This window comes from Bubalus kerabau, chromosome 8, assembly GCF_029407905.1.
Source record: "Bubalus kerabau isolate K-KA32 ecotype Philippines breed swamp buffalo chromosome 8, PCC_UOA_SB_1v2, whole genome shotgun sequence".
In the NCBI taxonomy this organism is placed as follows: domain Eukaryota; kingdom Metazoa; phylum Chordata; class Mammalia; order Artiodactyla; family Bovidae; genus Bubalus; species Bubalus kerabau.
The window spans coordinates 51,260,194-51,276,539 of NC_073631.1; the positions used below are offsets into that span (position 1 = coordinate 51,260,194).

Below are 16,346 nucleotides of genomic sequence, written 5' to 3' on the forward strand. Positions count from 1 at the left end.
ATCCTATCGGTTCCTTTGGTGGCTCAGAGGTTAAAGCGTCTGCCTGGAGTGTGGGAGACCCGGGTTCAATCCCTGGGTCGGGAAGATCCCCTGGAGAAGGCAGTGGCAACCCACTCCAGTACTCTTGCCTGGAGAATCCCATGGACAGAGGAGCCTGGTAGGCTACAGTCCATGGGGTCGCAAAGAGTCGGACACGACTGAGCGACTTCACTTTCACTTTCAATATGTTGTCATAGTAATTATTAATTAAAGAACATATCCCTGTTAATTTTATTTTGTATTAAAAGTATAGTTGTTGATCAGTGTATGCCAAATGAACATGATTCTGAGAGCTCTTAACTGAGAACTAATATAATGTTTTGTAGGAATTTTTAAAATGTAAAATTTGTAGAAAGACCATTTTTTGAACCATTACCTATAAAGTTTTCCCTCGTTCCTCAATTCAGTGTTGGATCCTTGAGATTAAGTAGTATAAACATAGGAACATTTGAGGAAAATGAACATGATAAACACTGGAATCAAAGTCTACTCAAGAAAGTTGTAGTTTCTCTGTGCACAGTTTTAAAAAAGAAAACTGGTATGTGGATGTGACAAAAAATCCTAGAGTCAATAATTTTTCAAGCTCTCTTTACATTGTAATTGCATGATTTAAAAACATTTTCTAATACTACTGGTTTCCATGTATTTTTTTCTTAACTGCAGCCCACAAGAAACACGAGGAAATGTCGCAACCAGTGCATATGTGTGTGTGCTTGTGTATAACTGAAACAGATATATAACAACACTTTACTAAAAGGGATGCACACCCAGATTTTCTGTTTTGTTTTTTAAATAAAAGGCTGGTCATGGGTGAAGGGGGTCAAAAGGTACAAAGTTCCAGTTAAAAATACATCCTAGGGACGTAATGTACAGTATGGTGTCTACAGTTAATAATACTGTATTGTATAGTTGAAAGTTGCTATGAGAATAGATCTTTAAAGTTCTCATCACAAGAAAAAGAATTCTGTAACTATTTATGGTGACAGATGTTAAGTACTTATTGTAGTGATCATTTCACAACGGATACAAATACTGAATCATTATGTCCTACGCCTGAAACTAGTATGATGCTGTATGCCAGTTATATCTCAAAAAAAATAAAAAGAAAAAAGCACACCACGTCCCACTGAACTTTAACACTCCTGGGCTGTTATCTATAACAAAAACTCAGTGCTAGTTTGAACTCATAAAAACTGAGTAGAATGTTGGTCGCCAGGGGCTGGGGGGCATAATTATAAAATGAATATGTTCTGAAGACCCAGTGTACCTGATGATTATAGTTAACAATACCGTCAATATATATTTGAAAGCTGCCAAGAGAATAAATCTTAAATGTCACCACACACCAAAAAAATGAGTTTTTTGTGGTAGTAAGTAACTCTACTGTGGTAATAATTTTACAATATATAAGTATATCAAATCAACATGTTGTATACCTTAAACAATATTACAAGTCAATTGTATCTCAAAAAGCTGGGGAGAAAAATAAAACAGAAGCTGGTATTTTTTTAATGGTGCAACAGCGCCACCTCGTGGGTTTAGCCCACTAGTTACATGTTGGTCAGATCTCTGTTCTGAATTAAAAGTAAATTGTTGCTTTCCTTCAAAAGCATGAAAATAACATTTTATATGGTTCTATATTAATGCTTAAGGAAATAAAAATCTGAAATGAGTTGTATTAGAAGTATAATAATATTAATCTTTTATTTTGAAAATCTTCAATTATTGTTTGTTTCTTACAGGGAATAAAATGAAACTATCTCTTCAAACTTTCTTTCCTCATAAAGTCTACCTTTTAATTGTCTTCATATTTGATATTCTGCCTTTAGGACAGGGTAACCTTCAGGAGGATAATTGTAAAAAATAATGCCAAAAAGAGAAAAATGTATGAAAGCTTTATTGAGTCACTGCCATTCCTTAAATCTTTGGAAGTAAGTATATGTTTGTGCTTTTATTTTATTTTGCTTTAAAAGCTTCTGTTTTGTTAGGAATGCTTAGCTCTGCAGAAGGTTTCTTTGAATAATTATCTATATTTTCACTTGAAAAGATTACATTGTTTTAATAGCTTAGTATTTCTTTTACTGCCTGTATCTATTTTGTTGTTTACACATAATAGACTCCTCGGAGCAGCTACAGCAGATTTGTATGAGGTCTCTTTCTAAAAGCAGACTTACACTAATCACATAAATGTAGGCAGTAGCCTTTACAGGAAGAGGTTATCTAAATACAGAATGTCCTCACTGGCCTCTCCTTCCTTATTCCTTTCCTCTTAAAATTGGCATCCCAAGGTCTCTCTTTCTTTTTGCAGGCTGCACTTATTCCCGTGCTGTACTTGTCAAATCCCCTGGCTTTAAATGTCTATAATGTTGATGCCTCTTAAAACTGACATCACTGTGCAAGGCCCCACCCAAGCCAGGCTTATTTAACATTGCATATTTAACATTTCCTCTAGGATATCTAAAAGATATCTCAAACCCACAAGTCCCAAACATCCTTCCTTCTCTTCCCCACCTGAGTGATAGTAATACCATCCTTCCAGCCTCTCAGCCAGAATCCTTGGGGTTGACAGACCTACCTGCTGACATATCCCTATGTTGGCTTGTCAGTATTCACCTGGTAGAAATTCAGGCCTCGTTTCAGAATGCATATTGGGCAGCTCATCTTCTCCAGCAGCAGATCTGTTTAAGTAAAAATAGGTCAGAGTTGGAAATTCAAATGCCTTCAGAGTTAGGCAAGTGACAAAGAAGAAAACCACGCCAGGATGGGACTTTGGTAAACTGGAGAGCATGTGCTCCATCTTAATAAACAGCTGCTGGTGCACCAGAGTTTATTTATGCCACATGAAAATATGGGCTGAGTGTTGCTGACAGTTCTGATTTTTCAAGAGAAGCTGGAAATTCAAGTTTTTATGAAAAATTTGTTTAAAATGCTGGCAAGTAATTCATATAATGGGGCTTCTCTGATAGCTCAGCGAGTAAAGAATCTGCCTACAAATGCAGGAGACACAGGAGACATGGGTTCAATCCCTGGGTTGGGAAGATCCCCCTGGAGTAGGAAATGGCAACCTACTCCAGTATTCTTGCCTGGTAAAATCCATGGACAGAAGAGCCTTGTGTCCATGGAGTCACAAAGAGTTGGACACCACTGAGCGATTGTGCTTTTTATATTAATTAGGTTTATTAATATAAACACACACATTGCTCAGTTTATTTGGCCTGTAGGCTACCATTTTTAAACCCATGAAATAGTTAAGATTGCCTGATTAGTTTGTTTCATGCAGTTCTTCATGCGTTTCCACAGGGATTGGTTCTAGGACCTTGGTGGATACCAAAGTCTGCAGATGCTCAAGTCCCTTACAGCAGACTCTCCGTGGCCCTGGGTTCCACATTTGTGGATATTGAGGGGCAACTGTACATTTACTGGAAAAAATCTGTAGATAAGTGGACTGTGCACAGTTCAAACCCATATCATTGAGGGGTCAACTGTATTATCTTTTTTCCTTTATAGGTTTCTGAACGCCTGAAAGTGGTAGATGTGATAGGCACCAAAGTATACAACGATGGAGAACAAATCATTGCTCAGGTATAATACTTTTTATGGAGCTCAGTTTGAGGTTATTTTCCAAAAGATTCTTATATATTCTTTCTTAATAAAATTTTCATTGTCCATAATTAGTATGTAGTGATGGATTAATATAATAATTTCCTGCCAAATCTATTTAAAATGGCTTAATTTATAGCCATCAAGCTATCTAAATTTTTTTTTAATTAAATCTAAAGGAAATATATATTAAATCATCCAATGGATTTAGGCATAATTTTATATTTGTACCAGATGTGAAGGTCACATGTATATAGAGAATTAAGATGTCATTTATAACAGGGGAAAAAAACTGGTAATCGTTCCATAACATTTATTAATAAGGACCCAGAAGGTGCATTGGAAGGTGTAAAGTTCTGCACAATCGGTTCATTGGTGAAACCATGAAATTAACCAAGAAGGGGACATGTTGCACCATGTACTTCACTGGCTCCAGGCATTGAGGGGGCCAGCATGCTCTTGAACCCATAATGCTTTTCTCAAATCCCATTTAGAACCTGAAGCAATACACACACATATTGGTTAGAACAGACCTACCTAGAAGTAGGATTTATAGAGACAGAGCTTACAGATAAAAGCATATCAATGATACTGCTAATTTCCTAGTTACAGTATGAAGCATTGACTGCATGATTTAAACAGGTTTTTTGGGGACTTCCCTGGTAGTTCAGTGGTTAAGACTTCACCTTCCAAAGCTAGGGGTGCGGGTTCAATCCCTGGTTGGGGAGCTAAGATCCCACATGCCTCATGGCCAAAAACCCAAAACATAAAAAAAAAAAACCCACAGAAGCAGTTTATAACAAATTGAATTTGTTTATTCAATAAAGACTGAAAAAAAACAAACAGGTTTTTAACAAATTGGGTAATTTTCCTATTAATATTATACTATATTGTAATATTTATCTAAAATATTGTCTCTTTTCATACATGTGAAACAAGATTCAAGGTCTGGGAGGCTGAGAAAAGAATTAGTTTAGAAGGCAAATAAACAAGTACATCGGTCAGTCTTCCCCCTCTGCCACCCCCAGTCTGTCAAATTAGAGAACAAGGCTGAGATTCCATGATACAAATTGAAAAGCTGCAAAGCATAGAGCACTTTTGAAATGACTTTTCCCAATTATTTTGGGAATTATAGATTCACAGCATGCTGCAAAAAAAAAAAAAAAAAAAAAAAAAAAATACGAAGTCCCATGTGCTCTTGACCCAATCTCTCCCAGTGCATTTTGTATCACTAGTACAACATCAAAACTAGCAAACTGACATTGACCCAACCAACCAACAGAACTTAACTCATTAGTTCTACATGCAATTTGAGCATGTTTTAAAAATGAAATTACATGGCAGTTGATAGACCTTGTATGATTTAAGACACTTGAATATTTCGCATGAAGGTCTTATAGAAAGCCTGATAAAAGGTAAGGGAAAAGACATATGTATACTGAGACTTTATTAAAGGTATCTTTAGATAGTTGTCTTTTAAGCGTTTATAAACATATATGTCTGCGCTATAGTATAATGGAGACTCTGCATTCCTTATGATATATTATAATCTGATACTGTATTTCTTGAATTGTAGTAAAGAGTTTTGAAATACCTGAGTTTCTCCAGAATCACTTTGAGAGGCTTAGGAAAGTCAATGTCATCTTTCGTATTACATTACTTAATTCATAAGGCATCATTGGAAGTCAAGGAAATTTGTTCAAAAAAGAAAACAAGAAAACGCAGCTGTGTAGTTAGAAATGGCAACACTTTCTTTGAGAAGTCCTTCTGGGCCTTGAGGTGGGCTGTCAGTAACCCAGCATCTAAAATTTGGCCCCCAGCCACCTGCAGGACAGGTATCAGGGCCCACACACACTGCTTCGTCTGCCTGCTTTCTCCACTTGCGGAGTTGCTGGACTATCGAGGGTTGCCATGCTCTGGCTTCATAGGTTAGGAACGACCCAGGGCGGCACATTTCAGCATAGGAGCAGCTACGGAGGGACACTGCTGGGAAACAGTGCTCACGTTTCTGACCATGTCTGTGCTTTATCCAGGCTGCAGTTTGAGCGAAATTCTTACCTTGGTGTTAGTTGCTATATTTTCTTGCTAGTTTTAGCAGAAATGCTCTAGTAGGCAGTATATCATTTCAGATGATTTTACAAATGAAATTGTTACACTATAATTGTTGATCATAACATCTCAACTTAGGAGGGGCCATAACCTGTTCTGTGGGGTTTCAGCTTTCAGGAGATGATCTGTAAACTGGCATGGGATTGATTTCAGAGTGTGGTGGGCAGCAGGATTGCTGTCAACTAAAGTTGCATTTTTCACCCTCTGTTTTTATTCTATTCTGACAGGGAGACTTGGCTGATTCTTTTTTCATTGTAGAATCCGGAGAAGTGAAAATTACTATGAAAAGGAAGGTAAGTCCTAAAAATCCATGAAATATTAACAAGTAACATAATAGACTTTTTTTTTTTTTCCTGACTAAGCTTCATTCTGTTTTTCTTAAGCTGAGTGAACGCTAACACTTTCCATCACCTTGTCAGGGTAAGTCAGAGGTGGAGGAGAACGGTGCAGTTGAAATCGCTCGGTGCTCTCGAGGACAGTACTTCGGCGAACTGGCTCTGGTAACGAACAAGCCCCGAGCCGCTTCCGCACACGCCATCGGGACCGTCAAATGTTTAGGTAGGACTCACGGCCCAGGGCACACTTGCCCCAGTTGAAATCCTTCTGTGTGTATTGTACGTATTCAGTGTCACACTGATTATTTTACTGGGTTCACAAGTTTTATGGTCCCAACAGAATACAAGATTAGGATTCATTGCACTGTCAAGCCCATTTGTAGAAGCCAACTTCTTAGAAAAATTTTCATACACATATACATTGTTCTTTTTTATAGACATGAAATAACATTTTAGTATGTTGTTAAGATAAGAATTCTGAGTACCAAGCTTTACATCTAATTTTTCAAATGAACAATATGCACTGTGTTCCATTTCTGCTAAAAAAAAACCCCTCAAACAGCACTTTTATAAGGTACACTAAGTTCTGCAGGGGAAGTTGAAATGTCTGTAGGAAAAGTTTCTCATCCTAGGATTAGGAAACAAAAGTTCAAGTTTGTCATAGCTCAATAAAAATCTTGTTCAGCTGTTTATTACTTCTGTGTACCACACAGAAATGCCATGAACAGAAGGGCCATCTTCAGCTGGAAGGCATCTATATATAGCAGAGATTTAATATGTGAGAAATAACTTATTTTAGTAATGAAAAATATAACTCAGGAGATATTAATACAGATGACATTTTCTTTAAGAAAACTAGTCAATACTCTGTAATGACCTGTATGGGAAAAGAATCTAAAAAAAGTGGATACATGCGTATGTATAAACTGATTCACTTTGCTGTACAGCAGAAAGTAATAAACATTATAAATCAACTATACACCAATAAAAATTAATTTAAAAAGTAATTAGCTACTCTGTACTCTTCATCCACAGTTCAGTAGAATAAATTTAGCTTCAGTGTTAAGATTTGCAAGTATCCCTGGAATTTTCTTAGAGAAGTTGTTTTTTAAATGGTTTTAAATAAGTATAGTATTACTCTAGTGTTACACTTGGATGAAAAAGAAAAATTTAGAAGCTGACAGGTAATTTCTCTGAGTAGATAGAGGTGTTATACAGTAGGGAGTAAAGATGATGTGAGTGAAATCCCATTACTTTTTTTCTATAATAAAATATATATTCACATTAAATTTGAGAAATACAGAAAGGTAGGAAAAACTAAGAGTTACCCAGTACCACCACCACCCAGCAATTTCCACATCCTATTATAATTCCTTATCATCCTTTTTTATTTGTATGTTTTCAGCTTTAAATCAGTTTTGTAAACTGCTTCTTTCATTCATGATAGCTTAGGCATTTTCTCATGTTTATTACATCAGATATTAACATTGCTTAAATACACACTGAATTATTTACTCACTTCCCACTGTTACATAATCTTTGAGTTTTGGCTCCATTTTGCGCAGTGGAGGAGAGCTTTTCTGTGGGGGTGTGTGCATATACTGCTTTTTCACATGATAGGAGTTTTCCTGAGAAATGCTTTTTGGAAGTGGGTTTTCTTTTTATGGTTTTTGATATCTGTTGCCAAATCACTTGTATTTGCACTTATTTGCATGCTGCCAGCAGTGCAAGAATTTCCATTCACTCTATTGTAAACACTGCCTTTTTTAGTTCTGTAAATTTAAGAAGCAAAAACAAAAAAAAGAATTTTAATTTGTATTTCAATGATAGCATGATCGTATTTTCATATAAATTCAGTTTTTAAAAATGCTCGAGACAAGCAATCTAAGCAACATAGAGCATATACTTACAGAAGTGGACAAAATCATTATTTGGACTGCCATTTTGAATTGACTAGACCCTAGTATAAAAGAGAAAAAAATTGTAAAGGGCAACATTTGGTCTTCACAGCATTGCATTGTAAACCCTGAGGAGGGAAGACAAGATAGAAAACACTACCTTGCCACCCTTGAATTCATACTGCTAAAATGGTAACATAAAAATGAATTTATTTTGTAAAATTCCAAGGTCTTGTCATAACAATCCCTCATTCTTTTAACCTGGATCAGGAACTTCCAATACGTCATATGGCCACGGGCCACTGGCTGCTTCCTTTTTGAAGTGGAATGTTTTTATCTTTATGCCGTTTTCTTGTATCTGATATTTATGCAAAAATGCCATTGCGTCATTGACATATGTGAAATAGGTACCATAAGTGACTTAGAAATTCCAGATTTGTAAAGAATGTTATTTTTCTTTTATTCTCCACTCTTCTTAGCCATGGATGTGCAAGCATTTGAAAGGCTTTTGGGACCTTGCATGGAAATTATGAAAAGGAACATCGCTACCTATGAAGAGCAATTAGTTGCCCTGTTTGGAACAAACATGGATATTGTTGAACCCACTGCATGAAGCAAAAGTATTGGAGCAAGACCTCTAGTGACAAAATTACACAGTAGTGGTTAGTCCACTGAGAATGTGTTTGTGTAGATGCCAAGCATTTTCTGTGATTTCAGGTTTTTTCCTTTTTTTACATTTACAATGTATCAGTAAACAGAATAGATATTTAATAGTCAATAGGCTTTAACATCACTTTCTAAAAAGAGTAGATCAAAAAATATCAACATACTGATAAAATGACTTTCTACTCCACAAAATTATGATTTGACTGAAAGATTCAGATGATTGTAATATATTGAAAGTATCTGTGTTTAAGAAGATAATTAAAGGATGTTATCATAGGCAATGTGTATTCATTTTGACTTACTCAGATTGACATGTTATGACTACACCCGTGTGAAAGGGAACTTGCCAGTGAATCATGCTGTACAGCATGGCATCACATTCTTTTTACAACTCACTAGATATAGTAAGTACAATTTAACCATTTTTGTTTTAAAGTTTTTCTGGCTTGATAAGTTATGTGCTGGCCTTGGCCTATTGGTGAAATGGTATAAAACATCTTATGCAATTTTAAAACCTTTTATATTTTTGCAATAAAGTACCTTTTGACTTCTTGGGTATAATGTCAGTAGCCTACATATTCCAGTGGTTTTAAGGACAGGCAGTTTAGTCATTACAACAACAGGAAAGTGTCTTTAGATGAAAGGTCATTATTTTCCTCATAAAGCATCTATCTATGCTTCCTTCTTACATTTTTGCAGTTCTCTGTTATCTTTAAAAATGTTTGACATTTAATGTCACAAATATTTTTAAATGTTCTTTAAACTTAATTGTTGTCTTCTAAAAGCCTAAGATCTTATTATATATGCTAAAAAAAAAAAAAGTCTCCTATACCAAAAATATTTGGGGTCCTTATCAACATGCCCATAGATATTTCTTTGTTCTTCACTAGACATGTGTAATAACATCCTTGCAGACATCTGTTCCCATGGGTTTCCTCCAAAGTGGGAGAAATAAATTCTTGTAAGTAAAACATATATAAGGATGAAAGGAATTTCTGCCCATTCCAAGTATATCATTAGGCCTCTCCACTTGCTTTAATATAGACTCTCAACTGCATTCATTTCATTCTGCAAATGCAGAATGAACTCAGCTGAATAGATTTTTGTTGATAATTGATAATGCTTATTATCCTGCTACATAAAATGAGTTAATTATATTCCACCAAAGCAGTATACTCTTACATGAATTCTAGGACTATGTGACCCCAGTGTCCAGAGACATTAATTCTAAATAGTTGTTCCCTTTTAAATCAGCGATTTCATTTTGGGAAATATGTTTCAAAGAAATATATACATGGGTAAAAAAATTCTGTGGCTAGTGTGGTCTTATTAGAGAATGTTTCTGGTCTTGCTTGTATAATGAAAATGTGGTAAAGATACGTGAATTGGATAATGTACATATAAGAAGTATGTAAAATATACCTTCAGCCACATTTTAGGACAGTTTTAACTACTTTGCAAACTTTCCCACGGGAAGAGAGCTTAACTGAATGCAGACTTGTTTTCTATAATATTTCAGATTTTAAGTCATGTCTACCGAACAAGAAAAAAACAACCACAATTTCCTGGTTTATCATTCTGTATTTTCAACTTCCTTCACTTTTTCAAGTTACCTATTTTGTTGCATAAGCTAATTGTTAACTACAAATGCCTGTTTAATAAAGAACTCTGACCAAGGCTGTAAATGCCAGTTACATTATTTTCAGTATTGTTGGTTATATTTAAAATTTCCTTATAATAAAGCACAGTTTTATAATAAAATACTATTACTGAGGTGTTTTTTTTTCTTTCTTGTTTCTTTACTGTGACTTCCGTAGTGCACATTATACTATGTGAAATGCATGACAGAGGTCCGGCATATGTGAAAACAAAGGTAAGATCTGGGCATCTTGCAGCAAGAAAGTGTGGTTCTGTAGGACGAGAGGTTTTTAAAAATCTTAACTATCGGTTATATGTGATACAGATAGTTGTGATATGTTGCAGACTCAGTCAGCCATTTAGAATAACCAACTCTGGCTGGCTAACTAGGGAATGTATGTGTTAAAGTAATTAAAACACCACAAGTTTGAGTTGTGGATGCCCCTGTTTAATCACCAGCCAAGAGTTTTTCTGTTTGGAAATTCTCTATTGATGTTTCATTCAAGCATGCATCATGTATGACTAAGAATTCTGGGAGGACTCTCAATTTTAATACAAAGGTGCTTTACTTTATGTGTGTGTGTGTGTGTCCTGTTGATACAAACTAGGGCTTGGTGCATATAAACGTAAAACACTACCTGGGATCCATGCTGTGTGAATGTGTTTGGTTTATTCTTAGAAACCTGGCTAGCAGACTCTTTAAAATGCTTTACAATTCTGTAAGTTACACAGCACGAAGCAAGAACTTCGGATTTTATTGGAATATGTAGGATTAAGTGCTGAGTCCTTTTTCTAAAGCATCTTTAAAATATGGATATAATTTTGCCTAATTTTTTTCAAGAAATGTTACATTTCTAATAAGGACTAGATGGCCTTTGGCATTCTTAAAGAACATTAATAATGTATAAGCCTAGAGTGCTAAGGAACACATCTGGATGAGCTGTACTATCCAGCTTAAACAACTGGAAAGGAGAGTCTCAAATCTAAATAAAATGTTAATAACTAAGGGAGAAACAGAATTACTAATACATGTGGGAGAAAATTCATAAGGGAGAATAATAAGGAATGCTGGCTTCTAAAATAAATGTGTGAGGTACAGCCTCATGTTGAGTATGAGAAATAATTCTGATAAGAAACTGAAGGAAAAAAAATTGGAGCAAGAGTTAAGACAAACTCGTACATGCTCCAGGATACTTTTCAAGGCAGCAAAACTGGTTGAGCAACTGAAACTATACAGTTGTTAGTAAATAGTCTATACGGGTATTAAAAAAAAAAAAACAAAAACAACACCTTGAAAGTAAAATGAACTATGGAAATGAAAGCAGTAAGGTAAACCAGGTGTTTGTGGAGGACTTGTGTGCCCATTAGTCACTACAAGAAGTTAAATCAGTTTCATTTGTATAAGTGAGAAAAATCCATGACTCCACCAAAATCATTTACTTTGTGCATCCATGGCAGAACTTGGGCAATCGTGAGTCTCTTGCTTCCCCCATGCAATTCTTGGCTTCATACTTCAACTGGGGTGGGGGGGGGGAGCCCAAAACAGCCTAAAAGTTGAGAGATATATTTATTTGGGGAATTTAACTGAGGACTATAGCCTGGGGAAACAGCCTTTCAGATAACCCTGAGGGACTGTTCCAAAGAGGTAAGGGAGGAGCCAGGATACATAGGAGTTTTTGCTGAAAAAGACCAAAAAAAAAAAAAAATGTAGTCAGATATCAAAAGATCATTGCTAATCACACACAAAAATAGATATTTCAAGTTAAAAGATTTTAGTGGTTTTCTCATCTAGGGCCAGTATCCTGTCTTTTTCCCATCCTGAATTCCTCTCAGGGTGCAGGGGTGATTGCAATAGCTACTGGCTTGAGGGCAGGCAACATTCTTTGTTTACTGAAATGGTAGGTAACATTTTAATTTTTGTCCACACTCATATTCTCTGAATAATGATGTAATTGAGCCTGGTATATAGACAAATGTGTACAGAGTTTCCAAGGAAGACTTTCTTTGACCAACAGATCTGGGTCTTTCTGTCCCTTTTTATGCTTTAAGTTTGTAAATTTAAAGTTGCTAAGGAAGTCCTGAAAAGGTAACATTTATATATGGAAAGATGTGATGGTAGACCTTACGGAGGTAACTGTCTCTGCCATAAAAATGAAGTGCCATCTCTTAGGTGGTGTTCCCACATTTTGATTAACCACAGCTTGGGTCTTGCCATCTTCCTGAAAAACTCAAGCCACTGTAACATGTAAATACATGAAATGTTTTGTTAGTACCAATTATAACTGAATCTTTAAAGTAGATGCATTTATTACTCAGTTGTGAAACCAAGCAGGACCTATGGGGTATGGAAACTTTTCATGTCCTGTTTCTTGTTTGTAGGGAAAAGCTTCAGCTTCCTAGACCTTTGCTTATTTTCAGAGGGCAGATTCAAAGTTACTCATTAGGGAAACAAGGGAATGCCAAAAGAAAGGAAAAGCAGTGAATAACAGTGCAGAGAAAGCACAGGATTGTGGTTTCTCTTGAAGAGATACATTCATAACCATCTGATAAATCTCTGAGTTCTTTTGCAGGAACTAAGGCTCCCACCCAGGGGGAGGATGGTAACTTCAGGCTGAACCCAAGATTCCTGTTACCTCTCCGCCAGCACATCAGTGGAAAGTCACACACCCTGTGTCCTCACCCCAAATTTTGCCCTTAGAGACTCTTCCCTGAACCCCACCAGGGAGTCTGGGGTTCTTTGAACATGAGGTGCCCATTCTCCTTGCTTGGCCTGCTGCTGCTGCTAAGTCGCTTCAGTCGTGTCCGACTCTTTGCGACCCCATAGATGGCAGCCCACCAGGCTCTGCTGTCCCTGGGATTCTCCAGGCAAGAACACTGGAGTGGGTTGCCATTTCCTTCTCCAATGCATGAAAGTGAAAAGTAAAAGTGAAGTCACCAGTCGTGTCCGACTCTGCTGTAAACCTTAAACCTTTCTCTGCTCCCAACACCTTTGGTCTCACTGTGCATCAGGCACTTGCCTTTGGAAAAAACTGGAAAAATGGTTTTATTCCCCCGGCACGAGGGGGTTAGGGTGGTTTAGTTGCTAAGTTCTTCTCCGACTTTTGTGACCCCATAGACTGTAGCCTGCCAGGCTCTTCTGTCCATGTGATTTCTCAAGCAAGAAAACTCTAGTGGGTTGCCATTTCCTTCTCCGGATCATCTTCCTGACCCACGATTGAGCTTAGGTCTCCGGCATTGCAGGTGGACTCTACCTACTGAGCCACCAGGGAAGCTCAATGAGCTGAAAATGGACTCTGAAATAACAAAGGCTGCCTTCTCTTTCGGAGAAGGCAATGGCACCCCACTCCAGTACTCTTGCCTGGAAAATCCCATGGAAGGAGGAGCCTGGAAGGCTGCAGGCCATGGGGTCACTAAGAGTCGGACACGACTGAGCGACTTCACTTTCACTTTTCACTTTCATGCACTGGAGAAGGAAATGGCAACCCACTCAAGTGTTCTTGCCTGGAGAATCCCAGGGACGGGGCAGCCTGGTGGGCTGCCGTCTCTGGGGTCGCACAGAGTCGGACACGACTGAAGCGATTTAGCAGCAGCAGCAGCAGCCTTCTCTTTGACTGTAACCACCTAGAAATGGAATCCTCAATGTCTTACGTATTTCACATGATAAAAGCTTACCAAGTAGAACCTCTGAATGAGTTCATGAGTGGTAAATATGCCCACGCACAACCTTGGATAAAGTTGCTTCTAACTCCTGATTTTCCATTTCTGCCCTAAAACCTACCATGACCACAGTCCTGCTGAGGAACAAGAGAGTGAGTCCTGGATCCCTGGAACTGCACTGCCGCGTTTAGGTAGAAGGTTGACATTTAATACAAGTGAATCTCTTTACAAAATGACTATATTCTTGAAATGTATACAAATGACATTTTTAAAAGCCAAATATCTTAATTAGGAGAGGGGCTCACTATAAAGACATCTTTGGCAAGTCTTTTCTTTCTTAATTGCTTTTGAAAGCTGAACTGAAATATCCTCCACTTTTGTATTACTATAGTGCACATTATGATCTGCTATGTAATTTGAAGGAGCTGCAGTGTTTGGTGATGAGTAGACACAGCAAGTGACACAAACCATACGGAAACTATATGTAATGGGGTCAGTGTTCAAAGCAACTTATGACATACAAAATAACATACTATATATTAATAAGAAAATGCATCTTCTTATTTCCTTTTTTTCATCTGTTCAGCAGGTATCTATAATATTTATTGATTGCCTGGGCAAAACGATGCATATGATATGGACCAGACAAAAAGATGCATAAGAAATATGGAGGGAAGAAATAATGCAGATTTGGGGGGAGGTAAATGTAAGCAAAAATGGTTAAGTGTAGCACATTTAAGTGGCTTGCTAGGTGGCTCAGTGTAGTGGTAAAGAATCCGTCCGTCAATGCAGGAAACAAAAGAGACATGGTTCAATCCCTGGGTCCTGAAGATCCCTTGGAGGAGGAAGTGGTACCCCATTCCAGTATTCTTGCCTGGGAAATTCTACGAACAGAGGAGCCTGGTGGGCTACAGTCCATGGGGCCGCAAAGAATCAGACTGAGTGACTGAGCACACACCACACAGTTAAGTACATATTACTCCTGTGATCTTAATGGCTTTTTATCTAAAATTAGCTACTTTGGACTGGTAACTAAAAGAAAATACACAGAGAAAGGCCTAGCATCCCAGACAGACATGAGAGAAAACGTGTAGGAATCTGTGCTCCATTTCCTAATTTGAATACCTTGGCTTCATTTGCTTGCTTCAGTTCAGTTCAGTCGCTCAGTCGTGTCCAACTCTTTGCGACCCCATGAATCACAGCATGCCAGGCCTCCCTGTCCATCACCAACTCCCAGAGTTCACTCAGACTCACATCCATCGAGTTGGTGATGCCATCCGGCCATCTCATCCTCTGTCATCCCTTCTCCTCCTGCCCCCGATCCCTCCCAGCATCAGAGTCTTTTCCAATGAGTCAACTCTTCCCATGAGGCGGCCAAAGTACTAGAGTTTCAGCTTTGGCATCATTCCTTCCAAAAAAATCCCAGGGCTGATCTCCTTCAGAATGGACTGGATCTCCTTGCAGTCCAAGCGACTCTCAAGAGTCTTCTCCAACACCACAGTTCAAAAGCATCAATTCTTCAGCACTCAGCCTTCTTCACAGTCCAACTCTCACATCCATACATGAGCACAGGAAAAACCATAGCCTTGACTAGACGGACCTTTGTTGGCAAAGTAATGTCTCTGCTTTTGAATATGCTACCTAGGTTGGTCATAACTTTCTTTCCAAGGAGTAAGCGTCTTTTAATTTCATGGCTGCAATCACCATCTGCAGTGATTTTGGAGCCCCCAAAAATAAAGTCTGACACTGTTTCCACTGTTTCCCCATCTATTTCCCATGAAGTGATGGGACCGGATGCCATGATCTTCATTTTCTGAATGTTGAGCTTTAAGCCAACTTTTTCATTCTCCACTTTCACTTTCATCAAGAGGCTTTTTAGTTCCTCTTCTTTGCTTGCTTACCTTTTAACATTTTGAACAGTGATATTTTAAATATTTAAGCAATGCCATGTACTTTAACTTCTATGTTTCTTAGCCCAGTGGTCATTGGTATGCCAACTGCGTTGGAATACAGTAATTTCACCCCTAAATAAGCTTTATCTAGTTTTTAAAAAACAAATTAGAATTTGATGTTTCTGTATGAAAACAAGTATTTTACAAATTGCTGAAGACATTTTGATTTTGGATAACAACTCTTAACATATTTGGGCATAGTTTATGTGGAATATGTATGTGTGTATGGTATTTGCACTGACCAGAAGTAGATGCTATTTAAAGAAAATTTTATTTTTGAACTTTCTTTTGGTTACAGCTTGTAGGATTTTCATTCCCTGACCAGGAATTGAACCCACACCCTTGGCAGTGAGAGCTTTGAGTCCTAACCAGTGGACTGCCAGGGAATTCCCAAAATTGATTTTTTAATGTCAGTTTTATCATGGAAGTATGTTATGAACAAATGTTCTTTA

At 37.5% G+C, this 16,346-nt stretch overlaps 1 protein-coding gene across 2 annotated transcripts in view; it reads left to right on the forward strand.

Moving 5' to 3' along the window:
* Positions 1-10,397, forward strand: part of PRKAR2B (protein kinase cAMP-dependent type II regulatory subunit beta) — a 104,629-nt gene extending 94,232 nt beyond the window's left edge. Inside the window, exons 7-11 of one of the 2 annotated variants that reach the window (XM_055590245.1) lie at positions 1,869-1,970; positions 3,547-3,621; positions 5,976-6,041; positions 6,168-6,306; positions 8,461-10,397. In XM_055590245.1, the coding sequence (XP_055446220.1) occupies positions 1,869-1,970; positions 3,547-3,621; positions 5,976-6,041; positions 6,168-6,306; positions 8,461-8,594 (516 nt within the window). In that variant the 3' untranslated portion in view covers positions 8,595-10,397. The remainder of the gene's footprint in view (positions 1-1,868; positions 1,971-3,546; positions 3,622-5,975; positions 6,042-6,167; positions 6,307-8,460) is intronic. The other variant, XM_055590246.1, reaches the window with a different exon arrangement.
* The last annotated feature ends 5,949 nt before the right edge of the window (positions 10,398-16,346 follow it).